Raw genomic sequence first — 21125 nt, 5'->3', positions numbered from 1 at the left:
AGAGGGGTGGGACGGGGGAGGGCGGTGCGAGGGAGGCTTGAGAGGGAGGGGATGTATGTACACTTACAGATGACACACGCTACTGTACAGCAGAAACTAACGCAGCATTGTAAATCAATTATACTCCAATTTTTAAAAAAATGAAAGAAAAAGAAATGCGCCAGAGGGTCACACGGCTAGTAAATTGCAAAGCTAAGGTTTGAACCTGTGCTGGTTCCAGAGCCTGACTCCTAACCCAGCATCATAGGACCACCCCTGCCGCAGAGACTCTCAGAGTTAGGGCAACGGAAGACAGGCAGGGAGCATCCTTGCTCTTAGAGAGCTAGAGCTAGCGGTGGGGGGTGAGGTAGGGATGGCCGCGGGGCCTAGGTGAGGCCTCAGGTCTCAAGATTCTGATCTACTGTCCCGGCCTCCCAGAAGGCCAAGATGGATTGACCTCCTGCTGTCAGCTCTTTATTTTAATCTCAGGGGGCTTCTGGGAGCTCGCCTCCCTCCCCTAACCGCAAGCTCCAGGCCCCTCCTCCCTCCAAGTACTGGGGTGACCCGGCCACAAATCCGCCTAATCCATCAGCATCTCAGGGTGCGACTGTCTCCTGCGGCACCAAGCCCGGCAGCCAGGAGACCCCATTGCTCCCATCCACCCAGCAGTGATAGCCCGGCCGGGCCCACACCACCTCACCCATGGGGAACAGCAAGAGTGGGGCCCTGTCCAAGGAGATCCTGGAGGAGCTGCAGCTGAACACCAAGTTCACGGAGGAGGAGCTGAGCTCCTGGTACCAGTCCTTCCTGAAGGAGTGCCCCAGTGGCCGGATCACCCGGCAGGAGTTCCAGACCATCTACTCCAAGTTCTTCCCCGAGGCCGACCCCAAGGCCTATGCCCAGCACGTGTTCCGCAGCTTTGATGCCAACAGCGATGGCACCTTGGACTTCAAGGAGTATGTCATTGCCCTACACATGACCAGCGCGGGCAAGACCAACCAGAAGCTGGAGTGGGCCTTCTCCCTCTATGACGTGGATGGCAATGGGACCATCAGCAAGAACGAGGTGCTGGAGATTGTCACGGTCAGTGTCAGCCTCCTCATCTCCGGCTGAGAGGGATGGGGGTCTCGAGGAATTGGGCTGCTACTAATTCCTCACGGGGGCCTGGCAGGGAGGAGGGAGTGGACACCCGAGGTTGGTGACTCAGTGACTCTGAGAACGTGGTCAGGAGGAGTCTCCAACAAATCAATATTAATAGAGGGCTGGACAGTATTCTTGCCTGGAGAATCCCCATAGACAGAGGAGCCTGGCTGGCCACAGTCCATGGGGTTGCAAAGAGTCAGACACGACTGAGTGACTAAGCACAGCACAGGGCACATTCCCACAGCTTCATTTTCCTCCTAGAGAAGAAGAATCTGGGTATTTTCTATTATTTACCTTTACCATTTCCTTCTTTCCCTCCCATCATTCTTCCTTTCTTCATTAAAGCGTTCTTCAGGGACTTCCCTGGTTGTCCAGTGATTCCAATGCGAGGGGTACGGTTTCCATCCCTGGTCAGGGAAATAAGATCCCACCTGCTGTGCAGTGCAGTTAAGAAAATATAAATAAATAAGTAGGTGTTAAAAATAATAAAACATCCTTCAGAACCTCCAATAGGACACACTCAGATTCTTTTTTTTTTTTTGGCTCCAGGGGGCGGGGGGGGGGGGGTCTTAGTTGAGGCACATGAGGTCTAGTTCCCTGACCAGGGGTAGAACACCAACCCCACCCCCAGCACTGGGAGCCCAAAAATCTTAGCCACTGGACCACCAGGGAAGTCCCTTTCATAAGATCTTATGGACAAACCCTAACGAACTTTTCGGCCAACCCAATATATTTATGTATTTATGTTTATTTTATTTTGGTCCTGTGGCTTTTGGGATCTTACTTCCCCAAACAGGGATTGAACCAGGGGCCATCGCCACTGCAGTGAAAGCCCCGAGTCCTAACAACTGGACAGCCAAGGATGTCCCTTTCGAGTCATTTTAGAGACATAACATGTTTCAAATATGTTGGCCCAGGATCAGATCATCTGCCAAGATTTTTAGGTGTTTGAAAAGTAGTTTTATTTAATATAAAATGCATGCAATTTATAAACCTATGCAAAAGAAAATGCAAATTGCCTTTACTTTCATCATCCAGAGAAAACTACTGTCAACAAATAGGCATGTATCTTTCCAGTCTTTTATCTATATATTTAAAAACAACTTTAGAATTAGGACATATACACATATAGTTTTATCATACTTTTCTTCAGCCACTATTTTACTATGAATATTTTCAATATCCAATTGTTTTTAACAGCTGCTTAGAATTCCATCTTATAGACATGTCATAAAATTATTTAACTGTTCCTGTATTTTTGGATAACGAGGATACTTCTATTTCTTCCCTATTATATCATTTTTTCCCTTCATTCAGTATCATTTTATTGAATTTTCCCCCTACCCCCACCCATGTCACTTGCTTTCTTTCTCTAATCCCACTCCTGTAAAGAGAGAATATTTTTCATCTTTTATATAATTTTTGAGGCATTTGTAATCCCACTTTCATTCACCCAATTCTTCCACCTTTATTAGGCAAAACCGTAGATAAAACAGTCAAGGATGCAGCTGTGGTCAGCGACTCCTTCTTGGGCCTCCTGTTAGGGGCAGGTGTGTGTAGAAACCTCACTGGTCTCTGGGTGGGGCCTGCAGAGCAAGCTCCCTGGATTGACAGGTGGCCTGTGGCAGGGACCACCTCCTCAGAACTACCTAAAGGATGCCAAGCCCAGCAGAGGCCTCTGAGTTGGTGATTCTTCAGAGAAAGGAGGAGGAAGAAGATGAAGGGGTAGAGGGGAAGGGAAGGAGGAAGGAGAGGGTGGGAGGTGTGGGGAGGCAGAGAGAGAAGGGCACGTCCACAGGTGAGGCTATGCAAGAGCGTGCCAAGCCTCTGCTATTCACCATGTCCAAGGTAAGTGGCCTGGGAGTCGGTCATCTGTTGAGGGTTCTGATGTACCACCACCAAGCTGGGCGTCCAGAAAACCACAGAACCTCCCACCCCCAAGGGTGAGGATGTAATGGTTCTTTCTCAGTCCGTTCCTGGAGGCCCTGACAGTGTGCCCTTGGTTTTAGAAGCAGGGTGATGGGCAGCCAGTCACTCTCAGCCTTTAGCCTTCCGACCTGCCCATGGGTCCCTGGCTCAGGAACTTAAGGAAGCCCTTACTTCAGTGCCGGGTACCTCGGGGCTCTGAGCACTGTCAGTGAGGCAGCTGCCTCAGCTGCGGGTTTTGACTCCCTTGCTTCTCTTGCTGCAGCACAGGGAGCTGAAAGGAGTTTCTAAAGCCACTGCTCTTCCCTCCAGGTTAATTCCATGGGCATTACTGCCCCTGCCCAGCTGGTTCCCTGGTGTCTCCACAGCGTCCAAGTCCCAACACTTAGGTCGCAAACTGGGACACTCAAGATGGGGGAGCCACAACCTTGAGCATCCACTCTGGGTCTGGCCAGCCTCCTGGAATCCTAGTAACCTGGAGCTGAAAGGGCACATCAAGACTACCCTGTCCCTTTCCCTGACCACATGTCGGAAGGCACTTCCTGCTTTGCTGGACATTGTCTACTCAGCTCCTGTATTAGCTAGAGTAGAGGGAAGTGACAAGGACCCTTGAACTTTACCCTCCCTAAGCAGAGGGGTAAAGAAGGAGCTTCCAGAGGCCTTACCCAGCCCCTACCATGCTCTCCAAGACATTCTAGGAATAGCATGAGATGCAAGCACAGAGGTTCTAGAACCAAACTTGCCAGGGTTAGAATCTCCAGTTTTCTGCTTCTGGTTGGCTGAATTCTAGCAAGTCAGCTGATTCAGTTTCTCCATCTGTGAAATGGGCCAATAACACCCACCTCATAAAGCTGTCATGAGTTTACATGTAAAGACACTTAGAAAAGGGCACAAACATTAGCCCTTATTACCATAAGCAATCCATGTGACACTGCTGCTGAAAAACCTGTCTGCCAATGCAGGAGATGTAAGAGACACAGGTTCGATCCCTGGATCGGGAAGATCCCCTGGAGGAGGGCATGGCAACCCACTCCAGTATTCTTGTCTGGAGAATCCCATGGACAGAGGAGCCTGGCAGGCTATAGTTAATGGGGTCGCAAAGAGTCGGACACAACTGAAGTGACTTAGCACACACACACCATAGGCCAGCCTGCTAGGCAACCAAAGTACCACTTGGATTCAGAAAAAGCCGTCTGATGCACTTCTGGGCAGTGAGGTTAAAGGTACCAGTTTTCAAAATGCAGCCTTCAGGAAGCCTTTTATTTCTTATTTTCATTTTTTAATACAATGAAAGTAATATGTCTGCATGGTCAGGAAATTCAGACTGTGCAGAAAGGGACAAAATAAGAAGGGAAAGTCATCCTCACCCCTCCCCCGCATTCCCTTCCCCTTCTTAAAAGTACAGATGACTCCTCCCACTCTCAGGAACTAGGGAGGATTCAGTCGGGGCCAATGGGTTGGGGGGCCTGGGCATCTGCATTTTAACCTCAGCGTCCTGCTCAAGCCATGTGGGTTCCCCCAGAATCACTTCTGACCAGTGCTCCCCCTCAATTCGGTGCAGGCTATCTTCAAAATGATCAGCCCTGAGGACACAAAGCGTCTCCCAGAAGACGAGAACACTCCGGAAAAGCGAGCAGAGAAGATCTGGGGATTCTTTGGCAAGAAGGATGATGGTGAGTGACTTCTCCTTCCCAGCTCTTGATTTCACCGTCCCGGGCTATGTCCTAGAGACCCCAGTGAGATTGACCCTACCCAGTCCAGAGACCAGGTGGGACGGAGGACCCCTCCTCCCACTGCGAGGTGGTCAGCAGAAGAATGGTCAACAGACAGTTGTGGGCCCTTCTGGAACTGACTAAAAATGTCACCACCTCCCACTGCTCATAAAACTCCACCACTGCCTAAGATTCTCTGGGGGCAAACATAGGCTGTAAATGATGGGGTGCTTTGGAAGAAAAAAAAGCATCTTTTGTTTGGACAGAGTTAACCCACTTTGAAGAAAGAGTGAAAAATCAAGACAACAGCCCATCATTTTGTATACAAATGACAAGTTTTGAGGCTTTGCAAGCATACTGCTTTCTTTTTGAATGGAGTGCCCAGTTTTGTGTTGTTATTTTAGGACACTTTGGTTTACTTGTTTAAACCAAACAAGTAGCCTTCTGCATGGCTGGGATGGGGTAAAGCTCACTTCAGAATTAGCATGGCATCCCAAGTAAGCGGGATCTCAATTTATATGGTGTTACTTTAGGACATTAGTTTGGGTCCCCCCTCCCAACCCCCAAGCACCATCAGATGGAATTAGATTTCAATTCAATCTCGAGATTGATGGGGGTGGGGGGTGCTATGAGGGTAAATGAGGAGAGATATTCAGGAGGCTGGGAAGGCCATCAGACTGCAAAGCAGATGAACGGCTTATGGGCAGATGCAAGAGAAGTCTTAAACTGCAGGGCTGGGCTAAGAAAGTCTTGGTGAAGCTGAGGGTGTGTCCTCGGGCCCCCTTCTGCCAGGAGCTGACCTGTCTTGGCTCCCTCCCCTGTTCAGTCTGGCTGAGAGCAGCCAATGGGGAGTGTGAGCTTGTACCGAGCGGTGATGGATTCCAGAACTGGGCGGTGGGGGCTGCTGGTGCCTGAAGCCCATGTCCAGCTCGGGAAGGACACAGGAGAGGGGTTGGTGTCAGATGGGGACTGCAAACTCGAATGACCAATGGGGCCGGGACGATGAACGTGAGAGAAGTGGACAGTGGCCCAATGAAGCAATAGGGACTGGCAAACACTGGGGCATGAGGGCCTGCCTGGTTTTATGGCCTCTGGTCAATTGTTACCACATAGGAATACAGAGCCGTTGGGGCCTCATCGTCTGCTTTTTTTTTTTAAAGAGAAGCCAGCAATCGAGATTTTTAAAATCTGAAGTGCCTCCACTGATGAAACACTACATGGTCCACACACATCTGAGGAGCTGGTATCGGCCCGTTTGTGATCTCTGGGCGAGTCTCTTACCAGGGTTCCAGGTCACACACCCATGGAGGATGTTAAAGAAGGCCCCTACTAATCTGCAGTCCAGGGAGAAGGTGGATTAGCAACCAGATCTGTGACGTTAGGGCCAGAACTAGGGTGAGGCATGTGAGGTGCCCTGGCACAAGATTTAAGGAGACCCCCCCTTCTCAGATGCCAGCCCTGTGCCCATACGATGCTGAAAGTGAGAGCCTCCTTAAATGTTGAAGGGTAGGTACCTCCCTTTCCTCACCCAGACGTCATCTCCCCTTTGAACATCTTCTCCTGGCTGCTTCAGGTGCCTCCCAGTGGCATGTCACCCCTCTGGCTCTTTAACCTCCATCTTGACATCCTGCTGGGTCTGGCAAGTGCTGAATCCCTTGTTCTGCTACTTGCTGACCTGAATATTGACCCCAGTGAATGTCACAGGAGGCAGTGGTACTCCTGCCAGGTGACTTGTGTTTTCACATGGTCCATCTGAAGACCAGGCTTCACTCCACAATCAGCTTCTGAGAGTAGGAGTTTCAAGCTATCAGTGAGGTTCATAGGGCACCTGGGACCTTAAAACCCACATTTCATCACCCTGACCTGCACAAGGAACCTGCATCCTAATCCAGGAAGGATTAAGGTCACTCAAAAGGCCTGGAACATAAAAAGCCAATGGAAACCCACTTCAGCTAAGCCAAGCTTTATTGAGCATTTAGTACATCAGGACTATGAGCCTCGCCATAAGCAGGGAGGAACATTTGCCTCATTCTAGAGTCATTTCTCGGAGAAGGCAATGGCAACCCACTCCAGTACTCTTGCCTGGAAAATCCCATGGATGGAGGGGCCTGGTGGGCTGCAGTCCATGGGGTCGCTAGGAGTCGGACACGACTCAGCGACTTCACTTTCACTTTTCACTTTCATGCATTGGAGAAGGAAATGGCAACCCACTCCAGTGTTCTTGCCTGGAGAATCCCAGGGACGGGGGAGCCTGGTAGGCTGCCGTCTATGGGGTCGCACAGAGTCGGACATGACTGAAGCAACTTAGCAGCAGTAGCAGCAGCAGAGTCATTTCTGGGCTTCCCAGATGGCTCAGACAGTAAAGAATCCACCTGCAATGCAGGAGACCTGGGTTTGATCCCTGGGTTGGGAAGATCCCCTGGAGGAGGGCATGGCAACTCACTCCAGTATTCTTGTCTGGAGAATCCCCATGGACAGAGGACCCTGGCAGGCTACATACAGTCCATGAGGTTGCAAAGAGTCAGACACAACTGACCAACTAAGCGCAGCACAGCACAGAGTCATTTCTACAGGTGACTGTCTCCCCATCAGACCAACAGTTCCCCAGGCCAGGGGCATTATCTCACTCCCTTCCATGTTACACCCTGCCCTCTGCCCCCTGCAATGACCTCAGCCCCATATACAGTGGCACAGAGGAAGGGCTTAGTGAGTGCATTTAACTGGAGAGAACTGAATTCAATAGTTGGGGCAAAGCCCTTTCTTGTCCCAAAGGGGGAGGTAGATTCAGTTCAGTTCAGTTCAGTTGCTCAGTCGTGTCCGACTCTTTGCGACTCCATGAACCGCAGCACACCAGGCCTCCCTGTCCATCACCAATTCCTGGAGTTCACCCAAATCCATGTCCATCAAGTCGGTGATCCCATTCAGCCATCTCATCCTCTGTCGTCCCCTTCTCCTCCTGCCCTCAATCTTTCCCAGCATCAGGGTCTTTTCAAATGAGTCAGCTCTTCGCATTAGGTGGTCAAGTATTGGAGTTTCAGCTTCAACATCAGTCCTTCCAATGAACACCCAGGACTGATCTCCTTTAGGATTAGGGATGCAGAGATGCCTAGGAAAGGATCGCCAACCAATCAGAAGAGATACAGCACTGGCCCAGCCTCCTGGAGACCCTGCAGGGCCTGTCACCAACCCTCTCATTGTTGGTTCACCGGGAGGTCCAGGGGTCCTAGGAAAGAGTTAGAGGGTGGGGTTGTCCTCAGGGGCAAGGAGATCAGTATTTTCATAATAGAGCCATCCACTCTGGGTATGCTTGCAAATATCAGCTTCATTGCAGCTGGAAACAGTCTATCCTGACTGTATTATTTTCTCCTCTTGCAGATAAACTTACAGAGAAAGAATTCATCGAAGGGACCCTGGCCAATAAGGAAATTCTGCGACTGATTCAATTCGAGCCTCAAAAAGTGAAGGAGAAACTGAAGGAAAAGAAACCCTGATGTCAACTGCTCAGGTCTCCTCCCTCCCCACCCCTCTCAAATAAACACACTTGTGCACACATGTGCACGCACACAAACACACACCGCCCCCGGGGCCGGGAGGGCCTCCAACCCACAGCACATTAAACCCTCCTGCACACCTCCCTGCCAAACGGAAGTGTCGTTAAGCTATTCACCAAGTCCCGCCCACTATACTGCCCGCCTCCCCTCCCCCCAGCCCGCCTCCCCTCCCCCCAGCCCGCCAGCCCAGGCCTCCGTAATAATTCCAGGATTAGGTCACAGGAGCCCTAAATATAGGTCACTGGAGCCCTAAATATCCCCGCCCCCATGTAAGCTCCTTTGTGGATTGTTGGGTAAGCAGGTTCCAATAAATGCAAGAGGAGCCGGGCACTCAGCTGACTGGTCAATCTCCGACTGGAAAAGGAAATATTTCTGTCGGTTCAGCCTCACGGACAAGGCTGTGTCGCCGTCGCAGTCACAGACCAGGGTGTGGGGACTGTGGCGCTGCAGGAAAGAGACACGGCCCTGTTCTGGTACGGCTCAGGGTGCAGAGGGGACCGTAGACCTTGAAGAAGCCGGCGGGGGTGGTGAGGTTACCATGGAGACACGCAAAGCATTGTGGGAAGATACAGTAGGCGGGGCTGACTTGTTCAGGGATGGGGAAGACGTTCCGGATGAAGAGGCGTTTCAACTAAGACCCAGGGGATTGGAGTGGGGGAAATGTGAGGGTGGAAAAGTGATGTGTCTTAGAGACCCTGAGTCGGGTATGAGCAGTTCAAGTTCTAGGACCCTGAGAAGGCCAGTGTAGCCCAAAAGCAGAGGGAGGAGGCGGGGAGAGCAAACTGAGTTAAGCTTCCAAAGTAGGCGGTGGCGGGGGGAGGCCAGACCATGCAAGGACTTCCCTGCAGGCCAGGGGAAGACCTAGGGTTCACCATGGGGGTAGTGGGGGCTGTGTGGGGTTGGAAGTAGGAGGGATTTATGTTTGTAAGAGAACTACCCCGGTACCCCCCGCAGGATAGGAATAAATTAGGCAAGACTGGGGCCTGGATATCACACTCCTATAATTGCCCAGGTGGCCTGGGCCAGGGGAACAGCAGTGGGGTGGAGAGAACGCGACCTGCTGGGAGATATTTAGAAAGTAGGATCCACCTGACTGGTTCAGGGGAAGAGGGAGGAGCAAGGATGGTCAGTAGCCAGGTTTGTGGCTTGGGTGCCCAGTGTAATCCATTTGATTACACCAGATGCCTCAATGGTTTTCACCTGGTTTTCATTGTGATGTCAATAGGTTTCACTGGTGAAGCCACCAAGGTGGGAAACAGCAGGGAGAGATGCTGGTTTCGGGGAGGATGACCAGTTCAGCTCTGATCCAATGCAAGGTGAAGACAGATGTCCCCGCAGCCCCTACTTTTTAGGGGCAAGGAAAAGGAGCCACAGAGTCAGCAAGTGGCTTGGTTAGGGTCCACTAATGAGTGGAAGCCAGCCCAGTGCTGCCCATTGGCTCACACTCCCTTATCAGAGCTCCAGAGCCTGGGACACCTCGGAGCTCCACCTGCGGGTTCTCAAGATCATTGTGTTCGTTGTTTTGAAAGCTCTTTTATTCTTCAGCCTTAAGTTCCAAGACGAGGTCAGAAAAATATGCACATGTTCCGGACACTTGAGCAACCTGTATGCAGCCCTCGGGGGCTGGGGAGTCTCCCTCTGCTGGTGTGGGGGAATTACCCTCGCTTTAGCAACAGCAAAGGCTCAATCACCGCCACCAGAAGTGCTGCTCTTTGTGGAGGACAGCCTTGAGAGTTATCGTAATAATTAAGGATGCAGTGTTTCCTATGAGCCAGCCATTCTGCTGGATACTGGGCATTATTTCATTGATGGGGGTGTTATTATTAATATCCCCAGAGTATGGATGAGGACACTGAGGCCATAAAGTAAGAGTAGGGTTAGTACTCGAACCAGAGCCCCTTTGATTACACCAGAATGCCTCAATAGTTTTTACCTGGACCTGATAGGACAGAATTCTGGGATCGCACAGCATCAGAGCTGGAAGTGGGAATGGCTATACAGCGTCTAGTCCAGCGGTTTTGGCAGAAGGAGAGAAGCCAGCTGCCCAAGATGCCCCTCCAGTATCAGACATAGAGGCCACCCAGGAGCCATCTCGGGGGAGAAGAAAGGCCCAGGGTGGCCTAGGGAAAGAAGCAAAGGGCTCAAGGCCTCACTCCAGTGCTCTTTCCCAAGCTGTGTGCCGGGCTGCTGGTGTGCCTTCTGGGCTCACCAGCCATCAATGTTTCTAGAATTGCAATGTTCCAGTAATTGCAAAGCCAGAATAGAGACCCACTAGGTGGGATTTTTTTTTTTTTTTTAATTTAGGCTGTGCTGGGTCTTCATTTCTGTGCACAGGCTTTCTCTAGTTGCAGCAAGCAGGGGCTACTCATCATTGCTGGGGGAGGGTTTCTCTTGTTGTGGAGCACAGACTCTAGGGCACCCTCGGCAGTTGTGATGCCCAGGCCTATTTTCCCCCCTGCATGTGGAATCTTCTGGGACCAGGGATCAAACCCGTGTCCCCTGCACTGGCAGGTGGATTCTTCACTGGACCACCAGGGAAGTCCCTAGGCAGGATCTTTAAAACAACAGCAAAGTGAATGATCTAGGGAGCAATCTAGAGAAGGCAGACACCTGCCTTCTACGCTTTTGACATCTGACCTCTACTTCTCTCCCCTACCCCTCTGTCCACTCCTCTTGGTCCCTGAGACAGTGGACCCCCCAGGCTTATTATCCCCAGGCTTATTACCGCAGCTCTTTTCCCCATTCCTGGCCAGGAGCAGTGCACCAGGTTCTCCAGGGGTGGAAACCTTCAGCTCCAGTGAGAAACCAATGGAAAAGAGACAAAACACAAATCCAATTGAAAAACTTATTTTAATCATTAGGAGAACAAAAGCAAGCAGTCTGTGTGTGGCACCCCATTTGTGGAGTGAGTGGGGAGGACTTATTTACAAACACTCTTTTAAAAGTCCCTTTTATAAATGGCCGGGCCCTGAATAACTGACTCTCAATAGCATCCAGTGCTCCCAAGACATATCTTTGTTTCCTTTGACGGATGTGTTCTGAACCTGTTCTCAACCAGCTATGCTGGGAACCAGCTAGGAATTCACACAGTCCAGCTTTCTAGGTGCTAATAAGCCAGTGAGAAACAGAAGAGACTTTTACAGAATGAAAAAACTAGGGCATATATCTTAAGGATTGAATTGTGGATAATCTGGACACAAAAAAGAAACCTTTGCTTGGCTCTATACTTGCCTAAGGTCAATGCTTCAGTTTCCCCTGGTGCAGAGCAGACCCAGGCCTGGGAGGAGGGGAAGATGGGCACTTCAGGTGCAAAATGTAAGGTGGGTGACCAAAAGCTCAGTAATCAAGATAATACTTTGATGTAATCATTTTAAAATAAAAATTAATGTTAAAATGTCCATTATGAGCAAAACATTCCAAATTTTTTTCTGGCTGCATTCTGCATCATGTACGGTCTTAGTTCTTTGACCAGGATAGAACCCACACGCCCTGCAGTGGAAGCGTGGAGTCTTAACCACTGGACCACCGGGGAAGTGTCTCAAAAATTTTAAAAGTCAGGACCAGACCCTGCGTTTATATCTCATGGTCCCGCTTACTCCACCCTCATCGTGGCCTGGTTCCAGTAAAATATCATTTTTATGAATGGTCCATGGGCTGTAGCTCACGGAATCGTCGTTGCTTTTTTATTGCATTAAAATAGTACTTGACGGTTGTGGAGTTTTGTTTTTGTTTTTATTTTTAGTACTCTCTTCAATTTTGTACCTGAACTGCGCTCCTCACTTGCCTCTCCCTGGTCCCTGTCCTGATGCCAAGTGTCCTTGACAATGGAGTTGCCAGGTGACGTACCAGATGTACAATTAGACTTGAATTTCACATAAAATATATCCCATGGGATATACTTAGACAATACTATTATTCACTGATCCAAAATTCAAATTTAATTGAGGATTGTGTATTTTTAACTGTTGAATCTGGCAACCATACTTGATAAGCATCATACCTCCCGTCCCCCTAAAATAAGGCAGGATTTGGCCCCACAGCAATATATCCCACCCACCCACTCATGTACAGTTCACATATAATAAAAGCAACACTCCTGAACACCAAAACCCTATTTCCATAGCGCATTCCTCCTTTGACCTTCCCTCAGCCTCTCGCCTTACAGTTTCAGTCACTGAATTTGTCCCTAAGCCTGGGCCCTCCTCTGCCTCCAGAAACATCCTCCACTCAGGGCCTGTAGCACAACTCATTCCCCATCGGCAGACTGGGTTCCCTAGCCCTGGCCCTCCTCAGCACCACCTTGACATGTCCAGATCACCCATAGTCCTCTCATTCAACTGGGTACCCTCTGGCTCTTAGCATCAATTTCCACAGGAGGAGTAGAATTCTTATCAGTGGGGACTTAGGGGGAGCACTGGGTAAACCCCCCAGGGAAGCAGGTACAGCCATTGATGGCAAACCAAACACAGCAGAGTCAAGTAACGCTTGAAGTCAAACTCAGAAAGGCAGGTAGAGCCAGAAAGGCGAGAAAACAACCAATGGCAACTTTCAGAGGGGCCCTGGGAGCTGGGGCCAACGCTCCAAGGAAGGATGGGCTTGTCTCGGGTCAAACAGAACTTCCATGGAGTGGGATCTGCACTGTCGGAGAAGGAGGGCAGGCAGGTCACAGCCTAACCGCTGAATGCAGAATACCACAGGCCTCGCTGGACCAGCGGCCAGCTCAGAGGGGTTTCTAGTTCCAGCACATCCTGCCCTGGATTTTCAAAATGTAGGCTTGCATCAGAATTGCCTGGGCTGCTTGTTATAAAAGTCCCATCACCGGCCATCTAAGTGCTCAGGTGCGCTCTCAGTATCTTTGCTGTGAATGAGTCAGACTCTGCATGTGAAACACTTGGCAGGTGGTCCTGGGACACCCTGCTCCCGACTTCAGATGGATACCTGGTGAGCGCTGGCCTCTGTTTCAGAGCAGACATCTTTCTGAGTCCTCAGGCGAATTTAGGGCCAGCCTGGGAGGCTAATGGTCATTCTGGAAAACACACCTGCAGGGGCGGTGTGGATGACAAGGGCAGGCAGAAGTGGTGAGGGTATGCAGCCTCTGTCTACGGAGCAGGGAAAGCCTGGAAAGAGTCATGGTGCTGGAGAGAGCTGGATGTGCCAGAATGATGCTCACCCTGCACCATCCAGCTTGGCCGCCGCCTCCTTCAAGTGCTCAGGAGTCCGTGGGAACTGGTGCAGTGGGCTCCTGCCTAGATCTCACTCTCCTTGAAGATCTCCTCCATGGTGTGCACCAGGGTGAAGTAGCCCTCGCTGCTCTCCGACAGGCTGCTGCCACGGGGCCAGGCTGCGTGGCCTTGATGAGGCGGGGTGCCTGCCACCCCTAGGCCCTCCTTGGTCAAGTGCAGGAGCCGCCCACCACCAGGCCAGGGCCGCGCCTTCTGCAGCGACCCGGAGTTGGTCCCCTCAGAGAGCTTCTTGGGACATTTCCCCAGGAATCGGAAGTTCTTCCCCAGCACCCAGGCCCTGCAGCCTGAGTGGTGGGCTAGCAAGAAGCGGGCCCACTGTTTTCGCAGCTCAGCCTTCACCTGCCAGGCGAGAAGAGAGCAAGGTTACTGCCCGGGAATCATTGAATCCTGCATCCACTCAGCAAATGCGTGTTGAGTGGCTACTCAGGACCACCCTACGGAAACTTGTGTTCTCACTAGGGGAAAGGAACAGAGAAGCAAACACACATTTGAGCAGAGCAGAGGGTAGTAACACCCAAGGCTGTTAAGCAGGACCACGGGAGGAGGTAACAGTGTCTAGAAAAGGACTGTGTCAAGGTGGCATTTGAGGCCTGCCTGATGAATCAAGGGTCCCTGTGTGAAGATATAGAAAAGGCAGCAGTGAGCAAGACAGACGAGGTTTTGCTGTCAAGCAGCTTACATTCTAGTGGAAGGAGGCAGAGATCAATATTTAAACCTGGGGTGGGGAGAGGGGAGGATGAAAGGGAGCTAGAAATCCCACTGGCTCCTAAGTCAGGAGCAAACTGCTCCAGCCTGGGCCCTTCCCCCTTTCAAGCCTCTTTCCAAATGAGCAGAGAGCTGACTGGGGCTCTGCAACAATAATAAATGTAACCATTGTTACGAGGCAGAGAACCTTTACCACCAGCGCCCCAGGGTAACACTGCAGGGCAGGGACTGTTCCTACTCCCATTTACAGACTGAGGTTCCAAGAGCCATGGTGACCTAACACACAGCTCCTAAGCGGGTGAGTCTTCACGGCTTGATGCGAATTTCTGGACTCTAGACTTGCAGCTGGTTCCCTCTATCACACTTTGATTCTCCTGCCTGGCATAGCTCCAGTGGGACCATGGTTGGGTTCTGTAAAGAAAACTCACCCCAACACCTTGTCCCCGGAGCCTCAGCTGCCTCTTCTCTCCACTGGACACCCGAGGTGCCCATTTGTCCCAACACATGCTGGTCACTGCATGTCTCCCCATGGCACTGTCATATAAACTGAACCCTCCAGGGGGCAGCAGGATGCCAGCCCCAGCCTCGCAGGAAGCTAGAAGTTAGCACAGAAAACTTACCTCTCCATTAGCAAAGCAATACTGCGAGGCCACCAGTAGCCCCTGGAATGAAAGGAAGAGGTGGTGTGAAGCTCTACTCAGTAGAAGATGTGTCTGAGGGTCACTTGGAATGTCCGCAGGCCAGCCCTAGTCTCAGCAGCTTCTACAAGAGGCAGGCAGCTACTCGCTTGTGCTAACTAGAGTTAGTCTAGTTGGTACGTACTGGTGATGTTAACTCGGATTTCCATGGGGTCTCTTCTTTCTTTGACACCCACCACCCATATCAGCCAAAGCATTGGCTTAGGTGGTCATAGGTCAATGATGTGCGTGTGTGTGTTAGTTGCTCAGTCGTGTCTGACTTTTTGCAACACCATGGACTGTAGCCTGCCAGGCTCTTCTGTCCATGGGAGTCTCCAGGCAAGAATACTGGAGTGGGTTGTCATTCCCTTCTCCAGGGGATCTTCCTGACCCAGGGATCAATCCCAGGTCTCCTGCATTGCAGGCAGTTTCTTTACCATCTGAGTCACCAGGGGAAGCCCAACATCATTTATTCAATTATACAAATACTGAAAAAGGCAAATGTCCCATTTCTACTTGTCCATAGTGGGCAGTTAAACTATTTTTGTTTTTTGCCTAACTTGCATCCTTTCCTGACCCTTCCCCACTCCCTGGGCTCTGGCAGGGCTGTCAATCATGCAGTCCTCATCTTCTATGAAAGCTATCACCACCATAAGCTGCTCAAATGGTCATGTGACCCTAGCAGGCTCAATCACAATTCTTTTCACTAACAAAGAAGGCTTCATCTCTTCCCCACATTGGCCAACTTCAGAGTCAAAGTCAGTCTGGAGACACTCAAGGCCATCTCTCCCAGCCACGCAGAGTGATCCCATCTGAGGATGAGGCCAACATAGAGAAAAGTTGAGGCTGGAGATTGTCAAGAGATGGGTTTCAGCGGTACTGCTATGGCTTTCCCTGAGACACGAGAGTCTCTGGGACTTAGACTGTGTGTCTGAATCACTGGAGATCCATATGTGTGCAGGACCCAAGGGCTTGAGTGTTTATGGGAAGAACATCATAAAATGCCAGGACTCACAAGCAAAGGACACATTTCCAAACAGAGAGTGAAGGTCATGGTGTAGGCTGACTCTTCCACCCCTCTTGATAACATTTCTCTCATCTGCTGTTGCTAGGGTGGGAGGTTTGGTGCTGGGAACAGAGCTAGATTTGAAAAGGAATTATAAAATGTTGTTCTGGGGGGGGGGGTAGATTTTTATGCTCGTTCTCAGGGAAGCCAGAGATCGCCACACGGGCTGACACGACATCAGTCACGTGTTTGGATTCTGCCCAGGGGCCGGGAATTTTCCTTCTCCCGGGCACCTTTCTTTATTCCATGGCTCCAGAATGGCTCTGCTCTAGGGCTCCTAAAGGGGGCACAGTGCAACCAGTTTACCATTCTCACACACTCGGTCTCCTTGGAGGGTCAGAGCTGCTCTGTGCAGTTGGCAGGGCAGGTGTTATTTGCCTCTGGGTCTAGGATATTAGAACAGAGTGCTGGGACTCTCATTAATCAGTTGGCTAAAATAGGATTCCACATCACAAGCATGTCTTTCACTTCACGTTCCCGAGTCATGGTTGGAGGAACATCCTGGAGTCTGGTTAATTTTTGTTCTAGATGAAGCAGGTGTGAAGGGCTCGGCCCCCCGAGCAGATGGCTCTCACTCCATATATCACCACCACGTGGTAGTCTCTCCACAGATCCCTTGAGAGCAGTGGGAGGCTGATGAAATCCTCTAAGCAATAAGACCTTGGGAGAGCGAAGCCCCCCCGCCCACCAAAGCAGTTCAGTTCAGTCGCTCAGTCGTGTCGGACTCTTTGTGACCCCATGAATCATAGCACGCCAGGCCTCCCTGTCCATCACCAACTCCCGGAGTCCACCCAAACCCATGTCCATTGCGTCAGTGATGCCATCCAACCATCTCATCCTCTGTCATCCCCTTCTCCTGCATTCAATCCTTCCCAGCATCAGGGTATTTTCACATGAGTCAGCTCTTCGCATCAGGTGGCCAAAGTATTGGAGTTTCAGCTTCAACATCAGTGCTTCCAATGAACACCCAGGACTGATCTCCTTTAGGATGGACTGGCTGGATCTCCTTGCAGTCCAAGGGACTCTCAAGAGTCTTCTCCAACACCACAGTTCAAAAGCATCAATTCTTCAGCACTCAGCTTTCTTTATAGTCCAACTCTCACATCGATACATGACTACTGGAAAAACCATAGCCTTGCCTAGACGGACCTTTGTTGACAAAGTAATGTCTCTGCTTTTTAATATGCTGTCTAGGTTGGTCATAATTTTCCTTCCAAGGAGTAAGTATCTTTTAATTTCATGGCTGCAGTCACCATCTGCAGTGATTTTGGAGCCAAAAAATATAAAGTCTGTCACTGTTTCTGCTGTTTCCCCATATTTGCCATGAAGCGATGGCAATGGCAAGCCACTCCAGTACTCTTGCCTAGAAAATCCCATGGATGGAGGAGCCTGGTAGGCTGCAGTCCATGGGGTTGCTACAAGTTGGACGCGACTGAGTGACTTCACTTTCACTTTTCACTTTCACACAATGGAGAAGGCAATGGCAACCCACTCCAGTGTTCTTGCCTGGAGAATCCCAGGGACGGCAGAGCCTGGTGGGCTGCCATCTATGGGGTCGCACAGAGTCGGACACAACTGAAGCGACTTAGCAGCAGCAGCAGCAGATGGGACCAGATGCCATGATCTTCGTTTTCTGAATGCCGAAGCAGTAAGAAAAGGAAACTGTTGGGTCCAGTGCTGATTCCTGTGGTGGAGCCACTAAGACACAGCCCCCTGATAATGCACCTGCTCACCTGAGCTCCCACCTCTGCCCGGTGGCCTGGAGGGAAGAGCACAGGGTTATTCAGGAGGGCAGCCTCTGCCCCGGCATGAGGCTCTCAGTGTGCTTCTGTCTCCCTCTGGAGAGCCCATCTGATTCCTCACCCTCCTTGGCAGTGCTCCGGGGGAGCAGGGCTGCAGGACCAAGTGATCAGTGCAGTAGCTGGTCTCCAGAGACCGCCCCAATGTTTTCTCCATCCCTTTATGTGACTTCGAACATCAAGAGGTGGATCTTATCTTCCCTTCCCTTGAGGCTGGGATGACCTTGTGACTCCTCCTCTGAGCACAATGTGGTGGGAAGTGACATTCTGGGAATTCTGGCCCTCCCTCTTAGAACACTTGCTCTGGGGTTGTTCTGGGAGTCCAGCTGCCATGCTTCGAGGCGCACAAGATACATGAAGAAGCCACGTGGAGGAGGATGGAGGCTCTCTGATCCATATCCTCAGCAGAGCTCCCAGATGACAGCCCATGGCAACATCCAGCGTGTGAATGAGCTGTCTTGGATGTTCCAGACCAATCCAACCTTCAGATGTTTGCAGCCTCATTCAAAGATGACATGTATCAAAAGGATCGCTCTGACAGCCCAGCTCACAGACTCATTCAGGATAATAACATAGTTACTGCTTCAAGCTATGATCGGGCCTGGTTTGTTACACAATAACGGGTGACCAAACATGTTTCCAGTCACCAGAGAGTTTGATAGGCTAGGATTCTTTCTCAGAAATCTGACCCACAAGACCCCACATGAGTGTCTGATCTTTAGCTGGCTTTGGGTACATGAGATCAGCTGATCGAGGGGATCAAGCTCTCTGAGGAAAAAAGGGCACCAGATACTTCTGACAGAACAGCTGTGGGCTTTTGTTTTGTTGTTGTCATTTCTCGTTTGGGATTACTTTTTAAAGAAGATTAAGACCAAGCAACATAGGAAACCCAAATGACTAAACTATATAGCCTTTGCAATCCCCCCAAAAGATTGAAATAAACATGGTTTCAAAATGCAAAAAATTATCAGTGTGTGCTCTCTGTTCAAAACTACATGCAATTCAGCTCTAACAGAAGGGGAAAAGAGCCATTGTCCAGTGATCCCTACCGTACCTCAGGCTCTGTCTCCCTGGCCTCTGGTGAGTGTGCAGTGGTCAGGAGCATTTTCTTCACTCTGCCCACAGACTCTCAGTACCTGACAGTGTCTGCTAGTGGCTTCAGGACTCTGATACAGGGACTTCCCTGGTGGTCCAGTGGCTAAGACTCCATGCTCCCAATGCAGGGAATCCAGGTTCAATCCCTGGTTAGGGGACTAGGTCCCACATGCAGCAACTAGAGTTCACACGGCACAACCAGAAGATTCTGCATGCCTCAACTAAGACAAGGTGCAGCCAAATACATAAATAAATACTAAAAAAGAGACTCTGCTATAGGCAACTTGGTTCTGACCTTCACAGAGCACCTGAGAAGCCCTCCTGCACAGTGGTTATAAGCAAGGCTTAATCTCTGAATGCAAATCTCATCTCTGCTACTTGTTAGCATATGCAAAAGTTCCTCTGAGCCACAGATGTTTCAACTATAAAACGATAGAATAATCACTCCCTCACAGTGAGAATGTGAGGCTTCAATGACATTTATTTTGACCCAAACAAAACCAGTTCTGGTGGCAAAGAGTTCACCTGCCAGTGCAGGAGATGCAAGAAACGTGGGTTTGATCCCTGGGTCAGGAAGATCTACTGGAGAAGGAAATGGCAGTCCACTCCAGTATTCTTGCCTGGAGAATCCCCTGGACAGAGGAACCTGGTTGGCTACAGTCCATGGGGTTGCAAAGGGTCAGACATGGCTGAGCACAGCACAGAAAATCACTTCAGCCAGCCTCAGCCATTCAAGTCTGCAAAGCTTAGGCTCTAGATGAGTGGGGAAGTCATCTAGAAAGTTAAGCCCATGAATCCCATGAAAGAAAGATGAAACAGACCTACTATGTCCTACCTGGATTGCTGACCCCCAGAATCATGAGAAATAATAAACATGACTGTCATTTTAATCCACTAAGTAATGGATGACAGTTTAAGCAATGGATGAGCAAAATGCCTAGGTACCTCAACCACAGCTGGCCTCTTGTTTCTAGATTCAGCTCCCACATAACTGTCAAGGTTCAAGAGCCTCCTGGTCTCTACTCACTGTTCATTTTGCACAAACTCTGTGGAGAACCCAGCAAAAATAGGCACTTAATAAAAGACTCCATGCTGACACTCGCAAAGAAAATGATTGTGAGTCACACCAACTATTACAGAGCAGGAAACAAACCACTTTCCCTTTTGTAGTCACCAAGTCATGCTGGCAAGATTAAAGCAACATGTCCCTCTCCACACTCTCCTAATTTGAAAGGCCCTCGCTGATCAATCCTGCCATTACTTGAACTCTTTTTCTACCTGCAGGCTCTTGAAATTCTGAGTCTGTTTGGATCAAAGGCATTAGGCTTTCTACAAAGGCAAGAAGTCCTTGTTCAGACATCTACTTACATGGAAGGAGCCCAGAGTCAATTGAATGAAGAGTCGTATATGTCTTGGAAATCCTTCAACTTGATCATCAGTGATGAAAGAGAAGAGAATGTCATGAACGCCCAATAAAGGGATGAGGACCAGTGTGGACTTGGCCAGTCTGCAAGTAACAACCGAACAGGTGTCATGAAAGCCGCCCTGGGAACAGGCAACATTTTCTGCTTTTCTGTGTACCGATTGTGCTTAGTCGTTCAGTCATGTCTGACTCTTTGTGACCCCACGGACTGTAGCCCGCCAAGCTCCTCTGTCCATAGACATTCTCCAGGCAAGAATACTGGAGTGGGGTTGCCATGCCCTCCTCCAGAGGGTCTTCCCAACCCAGGGATTGAACCCAGATCTCTCACATTGTAGACGGATTCTTTACCATCTGAGTCACTAGGGAAGCCCAAGAATACTAGAGTGGGTAGCCTATGCCTTCTCCAGGGGGAATTTCTCAACCCAGGAATTGAACTGGGGTCTCCTGCACTGCAGGGGGATTCTTTACCAGCTGAGCTACCAGGGAAGCCCTTTAGTATAGCTCTAATTGTATTGATAAATAGTTGGTTTTTCTGTTTGTCTCCTTGGGTACATATACATGGAATGCCCTAAGAGCCAGTATGGTCTTGTTCACAGATGCACCCCCACACTTGACTCATGGAAGATGCTCAGAAAACATGAATTAGATGGATGAATGGATTCCCCCATACAGATTATGATATACCTACAGATCTTAACATTTTGTTTGATGGATATATTTACACGAACATGGGTGTCCCCCTGGGACATTACACAAGTTCCCTATTGCCTGGCCAGCAAGTGCCTCTACTTCTTTCTCTATCCAGG

General features: G+C 50.1%; 2 protein-coding genes and 1 long non-coding RNA gene across 4 annotated transcripts in view; 1 reads left to right on the top strand and 2 right to left on the bottom strand.

The window, feature by feature from the left end:
- Nucleotides 1–355: 355 nt before the first annotated feature.
- Nucleotides 356–8251, top strand: RCVRN (recoverin). Its single transcript, XM_061391062.1, has 3 exons — nt 356–1062; nt 4610–4721; nt 8136–8251. The coding sequence occupies exons 1-3, from the start codon at nt 682–684 to the stop codon at nt 8249–8251; spliced, it is 609 nt and encodes a 202-aa protein (XP_061247046.1). The 5' UTR covers nt 356–681.
- LOC133232085 (uncharacterized) lies at nt 6708–8231 on the bottom strand. The gene is made up of 2 exons (XR_009731299.1): nt 8146–8231; nt 6708–7983 (listed from the first exon to the last, which is right to left on the bottom strand). It is a non-coding gene; the product is annotated as an uncharacterized LOC133232085 (long non-coding RNA).
- Nucleotides 8252–11142: 2891 nt separating the features above from the next.
- Nucleotides 11143–21125, bottom strand: part of GLP2R (glucagon like peptide 2 receptor) — a 43068-nt gene continuing 33085 nt past the window's right edge. For both annotated transcript variants that reach the window (XM_061391060.1, XM_061391061.1), the window contains exons 11-13: nt 20265–20403; nt 14880–14921; nt 11143–13893 (exon numbers count right to left, since the gene is read on the bottom strand). In XM_061391060.1, coding sequence (XP_061247044.1) covers nt 13558–13893; nt 14880–14921; nt 20265–20403 — 517 coding nt within the window. In that variant the 3' untranslated portion in view covers nt 11143–13557. The remainder of the gene's footprint in view (nt 13894–14879; nt 14922–20264; nt 20404–21125) is intronic.

This window comes from Bos javanicus, chromosome 19 (genome assembly GCF_032452875.1).
Source record: "Bos javanicus breed banteng chromosome 19, ARS-OSU_banteng_1.0, whole genome shotgun sequence".
In the NCBI taxonomy this organism is placed as follows: Eukaryota; Metazoa; Chordata; class Mammalia; order Artiodactyla; family Bovidae; genus Bos; species Bos javanicus.
The sequence above is the reverse complement of the archived record's forward strand: the minus strand, read 5'-3'. Positions and strand labels throughout refer to the sequence as shown.

Bases quoted from the DNA above. Each gene is read 5' to 3' on its own strand.
- RCVRN (XM_061391062.1), top strand. From the start codon at position 682: ATGGGGAACAGCAAGAGTGGGGCCCTGTCCAAGGAGATCCTGGAGGAG. The intron at 1,063-4,609 runs GTCAGTGTCAGC...AATTCGGTGCAG, and splicing joins AGGTGCTGGAGATTGTCACG to GCTATCTTCAAAATGATCAG. The intron at 4,722-8,135 runs GTGAGTGACTTC...CTCCTCTTGCAG, and splicing joins CTTTGGCAAGAAGGATGATG to ATAAACTTACAGAGAAAGAA.